Source organism: Bubalus kerabau, chromosome 13 (assembly GCF_029407905.1).
Source record: "Bubalus kerabau isolate K-KA32 ecotype Philippines breed swamp buffalo chromosome 13, PCC_UOA_SB_1v2, whole genome shotgun sequence".
Taxonomy (NCBI): domain Eukaryota; kingdom Metazoa; phylum Chordata; class Mammalia; order Artiodactyla; family Bovidae; genus Bubalus; species Bubalus kerabau.
Genome location: NC_073636.1, coordinates 70,691,517 through 70,709,298, shown reverse-complemented (window position 1 = coordinate 70,709,298; position 17,782 = coordinate 70,691,517). Strand labels below are relative to the sequence as shown.

General features: G+C 44.5%; 1 protein-coding gene across 3 annotated transcripts in view; it reads left to right on the top strand.

Annotated features, from left to right (window-relative positions):
• The window catches only part of CHD6 (chromodomain helicase DNA binding protein 6), a 199,757-nt gene that overhangs the window by 77,337 nt on the left and 104,638 nt on the right, over positions 1 to 17,782 (top strand). For all 3 annotated transcript variants that reach the window (XM_055545058.1, XM_055545057.1, XM_055545056.1), the window contains exons 4-5: positions 10,206 to 10,353; positions 12,118 to 12,267. In XM_055545058.1, coding sequence (XP_055401033.1) covers positions 10,206 to 10,353; positions 12,118 to 12,267 — 298 coding nt within the window. The remainder of the gene's footprint in view (positions 1 to 10,205; positions 10,354 to 12,117; positions 12,268 to 17,782) is intronic.

The window sequence follows — 17,782 nt, the reverse complement described above, 5'->3', positions numbered from 1 at the left end:
TCTGGGGTATAGGAAACCTTTACTCGGTCCATAAGGAAACAGTTTCTAAACAGTAATGCTAGATGAATACCTGCTCCTTTATTTATCCAGTATGTATGTATTACCTCCTGCGTACCTTGCTTAGTTAATGAGCACTTCTGTTGGGAATGGGACAGTGGAGGAAGGAAGATGCCTCAGAGGTATCTCTGAGCCTTGCCATCGAGGGACTTTCACAAGTTAGAGAAACAGCCTGGCAGGTGTTCCCAAAACAGGCAAAAATATAAACAAGTGAAAGAACCTAATATACAGAATAGCTGAAAGGATTTAGAGAATTAAGAGTATTTCAGGGAGTTCCCTGGTGGCATGGTGGTTAGAATTCTGTGCTTTCACTTCCATGGCCTCAGTTCAGTCCCCAGTGAGGGAACTGAGATCCCACAAGCCCAAAAAAAAAAGTGTTTCAGTTCTGATCTAGGGAGTCCCTTGAAAGAGTACTGTGTTATTAAAGCAATTGAGCCAGTTATTAAAGGAATTAATAGAAAAGACTTACAGCAATGTGATGTTTGGGGGGTTTCTAGTTTTAAAATGGTAGATCAAGCATGCTGTTATTTTCCCTTCTTCACCAGATTTTCACTTAATGAAATGACAGGAAGAACAGAAGGGAATAAATTCTTCAAAGATGGGAGGTGTTACGAAGTTCCAGATGTGGGGGGCCCCTGGTCAAGTATTGATGGGTGAATGCTGTGGAGGACGTCCCCGCTCAGAGCACATGCAGGAACCGTGTCTGCAGCAGAGGCGGAAGTACTTCCCCCTGATGGTGGCCCCGGCAGCCCTGGAGAGGGGCCGGGGCTGGAGGTGGCAGGTCGGGGACCGTCTGCAGAGCGGCTGCATGATCTGGCAGCTCCAGGCTGAAGTCAGACAGTTATTCTAAAGATGCTGAGCAGCTTGTTCTGGAAGAGGGTCTAGGCTCCAGTTGGGCAGGCTGACATCCACAAGAAGCGGGCACAGGCTTCTTTGCCTTTCCCTGCCCAAACCCTTAAAGGGGGAGAGAGGGGCAGCCCCTTGTGTATGCAGAGTCCCAGGTCAGGCCTCCCATTCCGGGGTGAGGCTTGCTGGAGCAAGTGACTTAACTTGGCAGCAGGGAGCCTCACCAGCCCCTGTGTTATCAGCCTCCTTCACACTAAATATTAATCGGCCGCCAGGGATCCGCAGACCATGAGGAGAAGCAGTAGAGCAGCAGGAAGAAGAGGACTGACTGACCAGGACAGCTGTCCTCAGAAAAAACAGTTCAAGGCAAAGAAGCCATAAAGATTTCAAATTAGTGTCCTCATATCCAAGATGATCAATACCATGTCTGCAAAACAAGAAATGTGTAATCAGGAAAAAGACATAGTCAGAAAACAAAAAGAATGAATGAAAATTTAAAACATGGTTGCTCATACTCATTCATCAAAAATTTTGAGCAGAGAAAGGAATAGGGGAGATATATAAGATCTAAGCTGATCAGCTTTAGGATGTGGGTAGCAGTTGCTTAATGTTGATGAATAAAGAACTAGAGGCAAGAATGTATTTGGAGTGAGAGAGGTATCTGTCAAGAGCAGATCTTTCTGGCAAGTGGGATTTGGTGCAAGTAGGGATGGCTTGTATGTTTCATTTGAAGCCCTTCTATGTTTAAAAAAAAAGTATTTTCATTTGCTGTGATCACTTTTAATAAGTTTGTTAACTCTGCCTTGTCATCTTATAAGTATGTAATTTTTTAAAAAAATTATTTATTTGGCAGCATCAGGTCTTAGTTGTGGCACGCGGGGCTCTTCAAGGTGGCGCCCATTTTCTCTTTACTTGTGGTCTTCACGCTCCAGAGCACTTGGCCTCCGTTAGTTCGAGGCATGCAGGCTTAGCTGCTCCACGGCATGTGGGATCCTAGTTCCTGGACCAGGGATTGAACTCACGTCCCCTGCATTGAAAGGCAGATTCTTAACCACTGAACCACCAGGGAAGTCCCTGTAATGTTTCTGTTTCTTTTTTTTTTTTTTAAGCTAGGATGTCACAAACTTGCATAATCTTTGTTTTGATGATGCTAATGATGTGATTAGAGGTTCCGAGAACAGGGAGATACGATTCACATCATGTCTGCAGATAACTCCATCTACACCAAAACCAATAGTTTTGGGGGGGTGTTTTTCTTTGAACCAATATCTTGAAAAAAATCCGTGCTTAAGTCAGCCCTGCATGTATAGATGGGACGAATATGGGTAGCAAGTAAAAGTTGGATTAAGTATGCAAATGAGCTCCCTGGAGTAACGTCCAGGATTTCAGTACTGTCCTTCCTGGAACAGGCTCCGAGCCTGTGGCGAGGCCTGGATAGAAGCTATTCTGGAGAGTCATTCCCCAAGTGGGGCAGTGGCTCCCAGGCTGGGCTCCCAGGGGCATGCACATTTGTGGAAGCAATGATTGACCTCATGTGCTGTTTTCAGTTGTCTTGAATTTGGGGATTATGGCAACTCACTGTGGAAGTAACTGATTGTTTCCTGCTAAAACTTTCATGAGCATTTTGCCAAGTTTAATGTTAAAATGAGATGAGTCATTTTGAAATAATGCAGTTTGTCCGGTAGATAAAAATTTTTCAATACCTGGAATCCATGGGGAAAAGTTAATAACAAGACTCATAGCCATGAATCTCAGTGTTCTGATGCATACCCAGACTTTTCTTCTAGTACTCAGATCCAGCACTCAATTTCTAACTCTCAATTCAAGCAAACAAAGCTAGAGGTAGGGAACTGGAGATGGAGCTGGGAGAATTTGAGGAAGTCTGTCTTGTGATTAATACTATAATTTTCTACGTGGAAGGCAAAAAGGGTACTTATTTTTCTTCTCTTTTTTTTAACTGTTCATTTTGTATTGCAGGATAGCTGATTAACAATGTTGTGATAGTTTCACTTGAATATCGAATAGATGTATGCATTCTCCCCAGACTCACGTCCCATCCAGGCTGCCACATAACACTGAGCAGAGTGACACTTTGGTTATCCATTTTAAATATAGCAGTGTGCACATGTCCTTTCCAGACTCCCTAAACGATCCATTCCCCTCAAAAAAGCGTACTTATTTTTCTAATGCAAACTGTGGAGAGTCAAGATGTATAAAATCTTGGCTGATGAGACTGTGTAGTAGACAGGATGTGAGAGCGTTTTGGGGCTGAGGGCTGCTAATGAACTGCTGTTGGTCATGCCTGGTCCTTGTCCTGCATGGATGGTACAGTTTATACGTTGGAAGTTTCTTGCATGTCATAAATATATGATAGATGCTTTCTTTAAAGTGGACGTATGGATATATGTTAAAAACTCAAGTTGAGTTTTACTACTAAAAATAGGTACTTTGAGCCTCTACAATCTTGTTTGCCATTTTTTTTTTCCTGTCCCGTAATGTAATCTGTTCTAACTCTGAAAGCTGGAAAAGCAAGGATTATAAAAATTAGATGGCTTTGATGTGGCCTCAAGTGTCGTTAAACGATGAGAATATTAGGCCTTTGTATTATGAGAACCACACTGGTTGTGAGTGACATAAACCCAACGTGAATGAACGTGAGAAAAAGGGGAACAAGTGGTTCCCTGGTTTAGGGAGTCAGAACCCAGGGCTCTAGTCAGGAACTCCACGGAAATCTTTGTCCCCCAGCCTTCCTGAGCCTCTTTGGGTGTTGGCTCCATCCTTGACGACTGCCTTCCTTCTCCAGATTGAACTGTGCCTGCCCATATCTCTGGGCTCATAGCTTAACAGACCTAGGACCTAGGAGGAAAGAGATTATTCATTTTCCTGCCCACTCCTGCCAGAAATTAGTCCTTTTTTTAAAGGAAGGAGCCTTTATGCAGAGTATAAAGAGAAACACTGGGCTGGAGGAAGCACAAGCTGGAATCAAGATTGCCGGGAGAAATATCCATAACCTCAGATATGCAGATGACACCATCCTTATGGCAGAAAGTGAAGAAGAACTAAAGAGCCTCTTGATGAAAGTGAAAGTGATGAAAGTGAAAGAAGAGAGTGAAAAAGTTGGCTCAGCATTCAGAAAACTAAGATCATGGCATCTGGTCCCATCACTTCATGGGAAATAGATGGGGAAACAGTGGCAGACTTTATTTTTGGGGGCTCCAAAATCACTGCAGATGGTGATTGCAGCCATGAAAATGAAAGATGCTTATTCCTTGGAAGGAAAGTTATGACCAACCTAGTCAGCATATTAAAAAGCAGAGACATTACTTTGCCAACAAAGATCCATCTAGTCAAGGCTATGGTTTGTCCAGTGGTCATGTATGGATGTGAGAGTTGGACTATAAAAAAAGCTAAGCGCCGAAGAATTGATTATTTTGAACTGTGGTGTTGGAGAAAGACTCTTGAGAGACCCTTGGACTGCGAGGAGATCCAACCAGTCCATCCTAAGGGAGATCAGTCCTGGATGTTCATTGGAAGGACTGATGTTGAAGCTGGAACTCCAATACTTTGGCCACCTGATGCGAAGAGCTGACTCATTGGAAAAGACCCTGATGCTGAGAAAGATTGAGGGCAGGAGAAGGGGACGACAGAGGATGAGATGGTTGGATGGCATCACTGCCTCAATGGACATGAGTTTGAGTAAACTCCAGGAGTTGTTGATGGACAGGGAGGCCTAGCGTGCTGCTGTTCATGGGGTCGCAAAGAGTCTGGCACAACTGAGCGACTGAACTGAACTGAGTCCCACGTTGGCCTTGCTAGGTCATGTGTCCATATCTGGACCAATTCCTGCAGTGAAAGGACTAGGACACCGTAGCCCAGCCTGACTCTCTGCTTACTTTCGTGGTTTGAGAGTCAGTACTGCTTATCAGCAAAAAGGTGCTGGGCAGTAAATGTCCACTTCAGCAATGGTACAGGTATATATACCTTTTACGTTTATGTGTGTGTGTATAATTTATATGGTTTTTCTTCAACCATTGTGAGAATGAGTTGCAAATATCATGCCTTTTTATCCCTAAATGCTCCAGTGTATCTTTTTAAGAGTAATGCCATTTTCATAACCATTTGTTTAGTTATTGCTATTGTTTCCGTACAGTCTGTGGAAAGACACGCTTAAAATCATGCTAATATCCTGTGTCTTTTCAGGTTGTTCTCCCCCAGATTTAGCATTCCTTGATGGCTCTGGACTATACTTATCTTGATTGCAGTGGTTACAAAATGATTTTCCAACTCCACCACTCTGTCTACATTTACTGTTTGGATTGTATAATAAGCAGGAGCTTTCCTTTCCCCCTCATTTATTCATTATTTGTCTGTCTGTCTATCATTGGTGTGGATTCTTACCATTTTCAATGGCTTATAATTCATTACTGACCTTAATTGCTTTCGTGCTCACATGGCCCCAGTTTTGACCAAGGAGAGTTCTTCCAGCTGACTCCTGTGCCCTTTTCACGTGCTGCCTTCACTTTTTTGGGCATTCCCTTTACTTTACGACACAGAATGTTTCAGGCTGATATTACAACTTCCTTCTCTTGGAACCAGCCATTTTTGTGCGGAACTTTGGAATTCGAAACCAAAATCTGAGAGCTGTGTGTGCAGATTGAGCTTGGAGCGTCTTTGCTTGTTGGCTTTCTCAGTTGTCAAAGCTAGGGGGAAATACACAAGACAAACACGTGTACATATATGTGCATGCACATGGATACACATCTGCATGCACACACAATATACTCATAATGCACATGTACACGTCTATATGCATGTGTTAATACATATACTTATCTTAGAAAGCATGTGTCACACGGAGGCCTCCAGTTTAGAGTCCTCCCACAATCTCTTCCTTGCCTTACAACATTTCATATTTACATCTTCCTGGATGAGAACCACAGCTCCTAACATCAACACATTTACTAATTTGTTTAATCCTATTACCACAGCTAAAATGGCTTCAGAACTGCTTCCCTTAAACGCCTACCAAAGAGAGTTCACCTTTTGTTTGCTGTTTTCCTCACTTCTCCCCAAAACTGAAAGTATATAGTCAGATACTGTGTTTATAAATTAGTGAGATTTTTTTTTTCCCATCTGTTGAGTGTGGTTGTGTTTTTCATTTGAAAAACACCTAGATTTATTTATTTCAACTTGTTTTCATCTTTCATTAAAAAAATTTTTTTGTGTATGTAACATGCTTCCAAAACGCAAATCTGTATAAAAAGATACTTACCCCTTGCTTTATTTGGTTTATCCTCTTTGTGTCTCTTTTTGTAAAATAAGTAGATATATGCAAGGTTTCTTATTTTCTCTTTATTCTTTCATAAAAAGTAGCATGTTAGTATACTCTTGCACTTTGCTTTTTTCTCTTAACAATACATCTTAGAAATCATTCCATGGTGGTTTATAGAATTCTTTCTTAATTGTTTTTACAGCTGCGTAGTTCTCCTTTCTATGTATCCTCATTTATTCATCACTTATGTTTGGACATTTAGGTTGTTTTTTGTTATTTTGAAATTATCAAACAATGTTGAATAACCACATGCATATGTGTTTCATATTGATGGAGGTGTATCTTTAGAATATATTCCTATAAATGGAATTGTTAGATCAAAGGGTACATACATAGGTAATTTTGTTACATATTATTTGACTACTATGTTTGAAGAACCTACAACCCAAAGGAGAAAACAGTACATTCATGGTCCAAATCCATCTGTAACAAAGTGGGGGTTAAAATGTCTTCATTTGATAAAACTCTCAAGTGTAAGTTTTTTAAAACTCATTCCGAAGATGGGGAAAACACATTTTACCTAGTCTTCCTAGAGGATGAATTCAGGTGGTATTTTCTTGATATCCTATTTGAAAGTCCCATTTATAAGCTCACAAGGAATCTTTTCTTCCTGATACTTGTCTTTATCAGAAGAGCTCCAGCAAAAAGTTTTGAAAATCAAAATTGATTCTTTTGTCAAAGGTAATATTCAGAATATCACTATGAAGATTTCTCGATAGCGTATCTTCTTGCTGCTGCTGCTAAGTTGCTTCAGTCGTGTGCGACTCTGTGCGACCCCAGAGACGGAAGCCCACCAGGCTTCCCCATCCCTGGGATTCTCCAGGCAAGAACACTGGAGTGGGTTGCCATTTCCTTCTCCAGTGCATGAAAGTGAAAAGTGAAAGTGAAGTTGCCCAGTCGTGTCTGACTCTTAGCGACCCCATGGACTGCAGCCTACCAGGCTCCTCCATCCATGGGATATTCCAGGCAAGAGTACTGGAGTGGGGTGCCATTACCTTCTCCGATAGGTAAGCAAGTATCACTAGACTTGTTCCTGTTTTACTCATGTATGTTTAAGAAGTTGTTCCCTCCACCCCACCCCACACCCAGCCTCTGGCTAGGAAACCTGTGGTGCCCCAGGCTTGACTTCAGAGGGGCCTCACTACAGCTCCTCCATGTCATCATTTAATGTGCTTCTGAAAACATGGAAGGCAAATATATACACGTCTTATAGTAAGGTTTAGTATTTTGAGGACGTTCTATTCCTTAATTCTGTCTTAAGCTTAATTTAGTTTTGAGCAGGATATTTTCACAATGAAGCACATGTTTCTAGCCCATCCATATAATGAATATTTAAAATGGAGATTAAACATATATAGATAAAGTTTTCCAAAATGAAATTATATTTCGTAGAAAGATAAAATTGATTTCAAATGTTGGAAGGATTTAAGATTTTACAGAAGATTAAATGGGATTCCAAGCATGTGATTATTATGGTGACTATATTTATATTACTGTCTCTAAATGTGTGTCCAAAAAATGAAGCACATACCTTCTTCTGTTGAGACAATCAACTATGGAGTTAGGAATTTTTCTTTTTCTTTTTTTTTTTTGGTATATCTGAGTTATTGGAGTGTTTTGTAACCAATTCTTTTGGTGATTATTTTGAAATTCCAAGAAGATTAAGAGAAATTTGAAGTTTTTGCATTTGTTGAAAGGGAGACTGGGGATTTAAAAAGAAAAAAGGAGGCAGGAAACATGATATAGTGTAAACAGTGAGGGGATTGTGAGTCAGCTGAGCTGAGCATCGGCCTCTGCTTGGCTGCTGGCTTTGGGGCCTTTGTGCTTCTTAAACCTGTTTGTACATCTGGAACATGAGGCTCGCCTGCCCTGGCTCCCTCGCAGAATCGCTGTTGCTACAGTTAAACGAGACAGGAAACACTTAAGTGCTTTGTAGAATATAAATTGCTATGTAATTTTCTTAGTGAGAGCCACGTTACATGAGATAAATATTCCAGTGAAAATTGGACGGACATCTTTTTAAAAACTCTTTTCACTGGGGTCTTCTGTCCTGAAACTGGTAGGAAGTGGTCTTTCTCCCCTGATCCCCACCCCCACCCCCCGAGTTTCATTTCCTAAGTTTGGGTCAAAACAAGTTCGTAAAGAACTTTGCTGATAGGTAGGCAAGCCAGTCTTCAGCCTACGGAATCAAGAGTAAGACTGGGTTTTTGCCCACCTGATGAGTGATCCACGTGCGAAAGGGTGAAGGGTGTTGGGAGAAGCAGCCTGACCCCAGGGGTGCATCCCACTGGATCTTCCGTCTCTGTCCCTATCTTCCCCCACACCTTGCAGTGACTCACCGGGTGGGAAGTACCAGTAATTGTGGCTCTTTCCTCATCTCCACCTTCTGCCAAGACTTACTGGTTCTGCTTCTGTCGGATCTTTCACATCATTTATACCCTTGCGTTTTCTCTGATCACATGTCGCTTGAGTCTTCTTTCTCCCTTGCCCAGTCTTGCCATTGTGCCCTTTTCATGCAGAATGAGTCTAAGCTCTCCAGCCTCACGTACCCCTGGGTTCTTTCCAACTGCATCAGCTTTGTGCTTCTTTTCACCTGTCCTGTCATCCAGCCACACAGACTGTCTTTTAGCACTCTTCCATTCCCCAAAAATGTCATGGTGACTATGTGTGTGTCTGGTTTAAATACTTTCTCTTCCATTTACTAGCGTGTTACCCTGGAAATCTTAACCTCACTGTTTTTCTTGATAAAATTAGGATAATAATACTATCTGCCTTAAATGGTTGCTTTGAGGAATAAAGGAGATAATCCATGTAAAAGTTTAAAGAACTGTGTCTGCATGTAGTAGGTGTTACATACAAATTAGCTGCAATTATTATTATTATTGTCTTCTGTCAAAATTCTGTGTGTATCTTTGCTCAAGTCTGTTTTTCCCAAATCTCCCCAGTTGTATGCATCCATTAGTGCATCCATCTATCCAATGAATATTTTATCGAATCCTTGGTATGCTTTAGGCATAACACTACTACTCGCTGTGAAGAATACAGAACTTAAGCGCATACTGCCCTCTGGGAACTTAGTGTCTGATGGGAAAGCACAGAGAAGTGTAAACTGTTCATCCATTCAGCACATGTTGATCAAGTCACTGCAGAGGATCCGAGGTCCTGTTTAGTTCTGAGCCTGGTGTCACTCTGGTGAAGGATCAAAGTTTGAATGCCTTAGGCAAAGCACAGTTGCGGTGCTTGAAGGAAAGTAAAAGTTGCTCAGTCGTGTCCGACTCCTTGGGACCCCATGGACTATACAGTCCATGGACTTCTCCTGACCGGAATACTAGAGCGGGTAGCCTTTCCCTTCTCTAGAGGATCTTCCCAGCCCAGGGATTGAACCAGATCTCCTGCATTGCAGGTGGATTCTTTACCAGCTGCGCCACAAAGGCGGCCGTAGTGGTGCTTGGGAGTGTAGAAGAGGGATTTTATCAGCCAGGAGGGGCCAAAAAGGCTTATTGGAGATGCTGCCGTCTTAGCAGGGCCCTGCACAGTGCATTTTGCCCATCTCCACCTCTCTCAAGGAGCATCCATCTCCTGCTGTGGGCGATGGCTCTGGGTGGTCGGAATTTTATCCCCGTGACCTCCTCAAGGGCTGTGGCAGTGTTGTCTTCAGTTTTGAACGTTTATTTGAAAGTGGGGTTTTTTGGGGGGTGGGGAGATGTTTGTATCATTTTACTTCGTATCACATTAATCCTATCTATAGTAGTCATGATAGGGGTGTAAAAAAAAAGTGAATTTTACATCAACCCATGTAGATGTTTCTTCCCTTTTTCCTGCAAATTTCTGACAAGAAACTCTTGTTGCTTTCCCATTAAAGCCTCTCCTGGCCCCAGAATTACAGGATGTACCCTCGTAACTTGAATCACATGAGAAATCTTAGCTTAAGAACTGCCCAACAGTTTTAATTCTGAATTTCTCCTTGTAGCAAGGAGCAAGGACCAACCCCAGTGGAGAAAAAGAAGAAAGGAAAAAGGAAAAGTGAAACCACAGTGGAGAGTTTAGAGCTGGATCAGGGCCTGCCGAATCCATCCCTGCGGAGCCCCGAGGAGTCCACTGAGTCTGCAGACAGCCAGGTACCACTGTGCCGGGAGCCCGAGCGGGCACTGCGGCTGCGGGGTGGGGTCTCGCTGACGCTCATCCCGGTACTCCTCTCTCCCTGTCTCCAGCCCGCTTCCCTCGCACCCAGACCTAGGCTGGGCTTCCCCTATGTTAGTGGGTGACCACAAGGCTCTTCATCTAGCATCCTGGTCCTTAGACTAACAATCTCCGAGCTGTTTAGCAGTGTTGGCTTCCTTCCAGGAGAGTCGCATGGTATCAGGCTGCAGTGAGAGGGAACGTGGAGAGGGGAAGTGTGATCCAAAGTAGATGAGGCTCCGAGGGCCTCTCTCGCCTTGTAGGTGATGCATTGATGGCCCGGGGTGCTAATAAGCCAGTCTGCATGAGGACACGTTCATAATCCCAGATGCTGGGAAAGTCAGGGATGGATTCCTTATACCAATATGGGAAGGAAAATTTGGGGAAATGAGTGGCCCACCCAAATGAGATTTATGAAGACGCACCAAAATGGGCGTGAGACATTGGTAGGAGTTTTCTCCCTTGAGTTGAGGCAGCCTCTCTTGGACTTGAATTCTGATATTTCAAAGTGCTGTTTCCTCTGACAGCCGCAGCAGTTTATCTGGGCTCTGCTCCCACAAGGGGCCATTTAGGATAAGATCAACTTACTATACCTTAAGTCCTGTGATCTTCACTGTAGGAAAGTGTCGGCTCCTGACATCACAGTGATGAATAAGTCGTGGTGTCTGGGATGTCAGATCCGAGACCCCCTTTCACTGCCTATATACTTGGGTTAGTGACTCCCAAGTATCCTGACTGGCAGAGGAGCAAGTACGTCCGGTCCATGAGGGTCAGCAGGTAGTTCAGTGTTTCTAGGATGGTAATCTACACGTGGGATTGAGGGAGAGCTTTTTATGTGAAATCTGTCCTGTAAAATTAAATGTCATTGAGGTGACGCAGTAAAGAAACAAACACAGAGAGAGGCCCAGGAGGCATCTTTTAGACGATAAGGGCCAGGGGTAGGGTGGGGGTGAGGTGTGGCTTTTCGTTTTGTTTTGTAGGGTTTAAGTGTTGAAGACTCAGCTGGCTGAGTGGATAGTTCCCGAAAGTGTTTCTGCTGCTTGGATGTGATGGGTAGAGATGAACCGTGTGTTTTTCTGCTTGAGGAAAGCCACTGGGTTGCTTTGCTGTAGGATGTTATCTCTCTTAAAGGTCATAAGCTATTTAATTATAGTCAAGTCCTTACATGGTGAGTCACGAATCTCGTTTTGTCACACTCAAGACGTCAGCTTGAATTTCAAAGGGTGGTGTTAGGAGATTCTCAAAGTAAGTCCAAATAAAATTGGTATTATTTAATTGTTTGGAAGTACATGAAAAATCTGGTGAACTTGGAAAATTGAAAAAAAAAAAAGCCTGTTAAATCATTGTCATAAACCTGGAGCTTCAGGCTGTGCTTGGAGATGATGAAGTTACTTCCCATCCCTGTTTCACTGGAATGGAAACCAATTCCAGAAAGGAGGAGGAAAGCACAGGTAGAGATAATAAAACACATCTCCCTGGATCCTGAGACTACACCTCCTACTCTGTGGGTCCAGGAGGGTGGCTCCCTCTCCTCAGCTGGGCCCCGTTTTGAGTGAATTTAGCTCTGAAAAGAGTTGTGCTTAGGGCAGATCCTTCTGGGAAAGTTGGAGAGTGTGAGCGAGTGTAGTAAGGCGAGGGTGTCCTTATGCGTGCTTTTCCCTCCGACTCACTGAGCGTCTCTGGCGGGTGTGTTTGTCCTGCAGAAACGACGCTCAGGACGGCAAGTGAAGCGCAGAAAATACAACGAAGACCTGGACTTCAAGGTGGTGGACGATGACGGGGAGACCATTGCCGTGCTTGGGGCCGGCCGGACGTCTGCCCTCTCAGCTTCGACCCTGGCCTGGCAGGCGGAGGTACGGCCTTTAGGCTGGACTGCTGGCCTCCGCCGGACAGTCACTTCGACTGCCTGATGGAGTTGTACTGTGGCTCTTTTTCAAAGCATAAGCTCGGTCACTTTAACTGCAGGTTCTGCCCTTCAGGTGGCTTCCTGCTGAACTGAAAGTTCAGACTCTTTGAGCCTCGCAGGTCCCTCTGTCATCATACTCTCCTGAATTCACCTAAGTTCATTTTCCAGATGCACGACTTTGTGCCATCTCTCTCATTATTCTCCAGCCAAAAGACTTGGCTCTTTTAAAGCCATGTATCAGCCATTCTTTCCCACCTACTGCCCTTGGCCTGTGTGGTCCCTTTTGGTTGGAATGCTCTTTGCCACATGCTTCACTTGAATCTTATTTAAAGTAGACTCTTCCCCCTTGTCCTAATGATTCTTTTTTTTTTTTTTTTCCAATTAATTATTATTTATCTGATTGCACTGGGTCTTTAGTTGTGGCACAGGATCTTTAGTTGAAGCCTGTGGGAGCTAGTTCTCTGACCAGGAATCGGACCCTGGGCCTTCTGTGTTGGAAGACAAGGTCTTAACTACTGGACCACCAGGGAAATCCTCTGATGATTCTTTATTTCACTCCTGTTTGTTTCTTTCATAGCACTTATTACAATTTATAATTGTGTTCTGATTTCATTTTATTTGTCTCTCCCATTAGAATGTAGAAGTCTGATATGGAGTAAATAGCTACTCAATGAACGGAATCGCGTAAAGCAGTCATTACAGTTGGAACTGGGGTTACAAATGTGTATGGAGAGCCCACAGCGGGGCCAGGTCCTAGGACACCAGGATGAGTATCACAGCTTGGTCCCTGCCTCCAGGGAGTTTAATCTGGGAGAAGGAGCGTATGGCTACACTGGTATTGTGAGTTAAGTGCGGTGTTGGAAGTGTGTGCTGGATATGGTGACTGGAGGAGGAATGGACAGGAAAGGGAGGTCAGGGTTTTAAGGAAGGCGTTTCCGACCTGAACCACAGCCCCATAGCCTGCTGAGTACCAGAGGTTGTAATATGACAGTTTAATGAGTTTGGTCAGACGTTGGGGTGTGATTTGAGGAGTGATGGGAGATGATCCCGGGGTGGTAGGGAGAGCCACATTATGCAAGGCCTTGGCTCTCAGCTAAAGTATTTGGCCTTTCTCCTGCAGATTGTACAAGGGGCCTGGGGCAGTCAGAGATGCACGATGCCCATCTGTGCAGTTTAGGAATTTCCACTGGCAGCAGTGCCAGGGAAGACGAGGACAGCATTAGTCGTGGTACCCCCAGATGCTGCCAGGGAAGAGAGGGTGGGAATACATGTTGAAAAGGAGGAGGTCTGAGCCAAGGAGCTTGCAGAGCAGAAAGCAGAAGCAAAAGAAGCAGCAGGCTGTGCATGTGGGATGCGCCTGACGGCCGGCAGCACATTCTGGGACACAGGCTGTCTGTCGTTATGGAGTCCCTGTTGCTGACTTGGCAGGATTCACGTTCTGCCTGTGCAGCAACAGCACAAATGCCTGTCCTTCCTCCTGGACTCCAGTGTGGCTCTTGGAGCTGAGGATGCTTTTATCCGTGCCATCCACCTTGACTCCCGCATCAAGCTTTTTCACGTAATTTCTCACAGCCTCTTGCTCTGTGTCTGCATAGAAAGTAGCTAGGAGCAGGGGCCCTTGTGCCTATGTTAAGAATCAGGAAATAAGCACAGAACAATCCAGGTCGTAGCATTACATAGCAGCAGTGGATCAGTGATGAGCGTGTAAGAACTGATTTCATGTCTCTCTGTGGATCAGGGTTATCCAGCTAATGAATAGAACACCTAATAGGAATAATAATTTGAAGTAGTACAAGCAAATAGTTAAAAGTAGTCCTTGCAAAACTTCTTTGACATGATAGGATTATATTGCTTTACAGTGGGTTTCCTGGGACTTCCCTGTGGTCCAGTAGCTAAGACTTGACGCTCCCAATGCAGGGGTGCAGGTTCGATCCCTGGTCACGGAACTAAATCCCACATGTCACAACTAGAAAGCCCACATTTTACAATGAAAATCGAAGATCCTGTGTGCTGTAACTAAGACCCAGTGTGGCCAAATGAATATTTACAGTGGGTTTCCTTTCCTTGGTGATTTTATGGTTGCTTTGGTAGTTAAAACACTCTAAGGGATTTTATTTACTCCTAGTAGCCATTCAGCCCAAGTCACTAACTGTATTTCGGTTGTTGTTCTGACTTCTACCCTGGTACCTAAAGGGCAGTAGTTTTTATCTTCACAAGGCTCTTTTTATCCTCATGAAGGGTACATTCAAGAAAGAGTTTATATGTGGTGAAACATAAGCTAGAATCTGAATCTGCATTAATTACACCTCAAAGATGGTGACTAAATTTAAAAAAGAAAGCGGCCCAAAATGTGGTTTTGGTGTTGATGTTCAGAAAAGGTAGCCATGTGGCTCTGGCCTCCACACCACAGGACAGACCCGACCACCTGCCAGGGACTGAGCGACTGACCCGAGTCATTGCTCCATGGAGCCCTCTATTCGTGTCTGTTTTACATAGTGGGCTCTCTGGGGAGGTCTGAACAAAGATTTCCCAGACTAACACAAAGCCCAAAAGTCAGGGATCTCATCTAGGATTCCAGGCTTCCTCAGAGTGTCCAGGGGCCCAGAAACCAGTAGAAGAAGATTAGACTTTTCTTCCATCCTTCTCCCAAGGCCCTTTGGAAGGGTGTCCGCCTGCTTGCAGACGGGCAGAGAAGGGGCAGAGAAGGGTGTGCAGTCAGCACCAAAAAGGCCCCGCTGCTCCCTCCCTGCTTTCTTTGTGGTGTCTTATCGGCATGCTCAGCCCACTAGTGTGGCTGCTGTCCCAACCCCAAATCGCAACCTCAGCAGTGCTTGCCTCGTGGTGAGTTGCTGCAAACGTCTTTACGCATGATTCATTCTAGCTCGGGCCTGGCAGATCAGCATAGACGCCTGCTTTGGAGTCTAGAGGACAGTCCCCTGGCTGGGGGATGGGAAATATGTTCCCATCCTCACTGTGACTCCCTGCTTTCTTATTCTTTGTCAAACCGATGGCAGCGCTTGGAACACAGACAGACTTGCCCGGTTATGGCCCATTTACAGCATATAGATTCTTACAAGGCGGTCTCAGTTTTTGCCTCCTGCAGTTGGTGTGGTTTGTGTGATTTTTGCCACTGAGACAGAAGGACTTGAATTTGAACAAGGCATCATCTCCCAGTGCTCTCTTGTGTCCGCTCTTGCGTCTTTGCAGACAGTACCCTCTGCTTTGTCTGGTCTTTGCCTGCTCCTGGCAGGTGAGCGCAGTGGTTCCCTCGCCCGGGAAACTCCCTGCTTCCCCTCAAGCTGGAGGTAAGTGCCCCTCCTCTGTCTCCCATGGCACTCCAGTATGGTTAACTCTGTCACTGTCCTTTAAACAGCTGCCAGTTTTTGTTTGCCTTTGTCGAAGCCATGAACCATGTTAGGGTAGGGCTTGTAATCTTTTTCTTTTTTTTTTAACTTACCTCTCCAGCATGAAAAGGCTTCAATAAAGTAAACTGTACATTAAGCCCCAGGAACTATTTAGAGAAAAGTATGGCACATCCCTCCTCTATTTTGTGGTGTATTCATTATGCCTAATGTCCCCGGAACCCACCCACCACTTGTTCACAGCCCGTGACTGCTCTGATGGGTCAGCGCCCCTGCCATATTGCTTTGAATATCACTCCTGATTGTTCCTGCCATCACACTGTAAACTTTTGCAAAAACAAGTGTCACTTTTTAGTTGATCATAATTTTCACTTAACATAGGTAGTACTTGACATTGGGTAGTAAGTAACATAAAGACATGCATTCAGTTGTACTTATCATCTGGAAAATTTTGAAAGAGATGGGAATACCAGACCACCTGACGTGCCTCTTGAGAAACCTATATGCAGGTCAGGAAGCAACAGTTAGAACTGGACGTGGAACAACAGACTGGTTCCAAATAGGAAAAGGAGTACGTCAAGGCTGTATATTGTCACCCTGCTTATTTAACTTCTATGCAGAGTACATCATGAGACACGCTGGACTGGAAGAAGCACAAGCTGGAATCAAGATTGCCGGGAGAAATATCAATAAGCTCAGATATGCAGATGACGCCACCCTTATGGCAGAAAGTGAAGAGGAACTAAAAAGCCTCTTGATGAAAGTGAAAGAGGAGAGTGAAAAAGTTGGCTTAAAGCTCAACATTCAGAAAATGAAGATCATGGCATCTGGTCCCATCACTTCATGGCAAATAGATGGGGAAACAGTGGAAACAGTGTCAGACTTTATTTTTCTGGGCTCCAAAATCACTGCAGATGGTGACTGCAGCCATGAAATTAAAAGATGCTTACTCCTTGGAAGAAAAGTTATGATCAACCTAAATATTATATTGAAAAGCAGAGACATTACTTTGCCAGCAAAGGTCCATCTAGTCTAGTCAAGGCTATGGTTTTTCCAGTAGTCATGTATGGATGCGAGAGTTGGACTGTGAAGAAAGCTGAGTGCCGAAGAATTGATGCTTTTGACCTGTGGTGTTGGAGAAGACTCTTGAGAGTCCCTTGGACTGCAAGGAGATCCAACCAGTCCATTCTAAAGGAGATCAGCCCTGGGTGTCCTTTGGAAGGAATGATGCTAAAGCTGAAACTCCAGTACTTTGGCCACCTCATGTGAAGAGTTGACTCATTGGAAAAGACTCTGATGCTGGGAGGGATTGGGGGCAGGAGGAGAAGGGGACGACAGAGGATGAGATGGCTGGATGGCATCACTGACTCGATGGACGTGAGTCTGGGTGAACTCCAGGAGTTGGTGATGGACAGGGAGGACTGGCGTGCTGCAATTCATGGGGTCGCAAAGAGTCGGACACGACTGAGTGACTGAACTGAACCGAATGAATAAATATGCTTAAAACATTATAGAAACAGGTACGATTCTTAACTCCTGGATTAGAAAAATGAGAATGAGGTATTTTTCTTTCTTTCTCAGGCTCTTGTTTCCTCCACTTCTTTGTACTGGCCTGTTTTCCTGCTGGCATTTGCCTTCTCACTCCAGCCCTGACTGCCATGGGCAGGCCCGGGGCAGAGTGACTGCAGCCCTGCACCAGCCCGGGTGATTCAGGACTTAGGCTGCCGTCCCACTCGACCCGGGAGGATGGTTTTCATTCTTTCCATTTCTTCGTTGGCCACACCACCACTTCCCACCCCGGGCCTTTCCTCCGAGTGTCTCCTGTCTTTGTTTCCTCTTGGCTGCTGCTGCCCACCAGTCCTGCTGAGGCTTTTCGTGTTCAGACAGCTGCGATTTGCACCTTTGTCATTCCCTGCCCCAGTCCTCTGTCCTTCTCACTCCATTCCTAGGCTCATTTCCCCATTTTCTCATTTTGCCAGGGCAGTTTTTGGCTTTTCTCAGTGTCCCACTCAAGAATCTAAGGTGATTTTGCCTGTTAACTCCTGTTTTAGATCAAAATTCCTGCCTGATTTTCTTCTAAGGAATGTGGCCACATTCTGT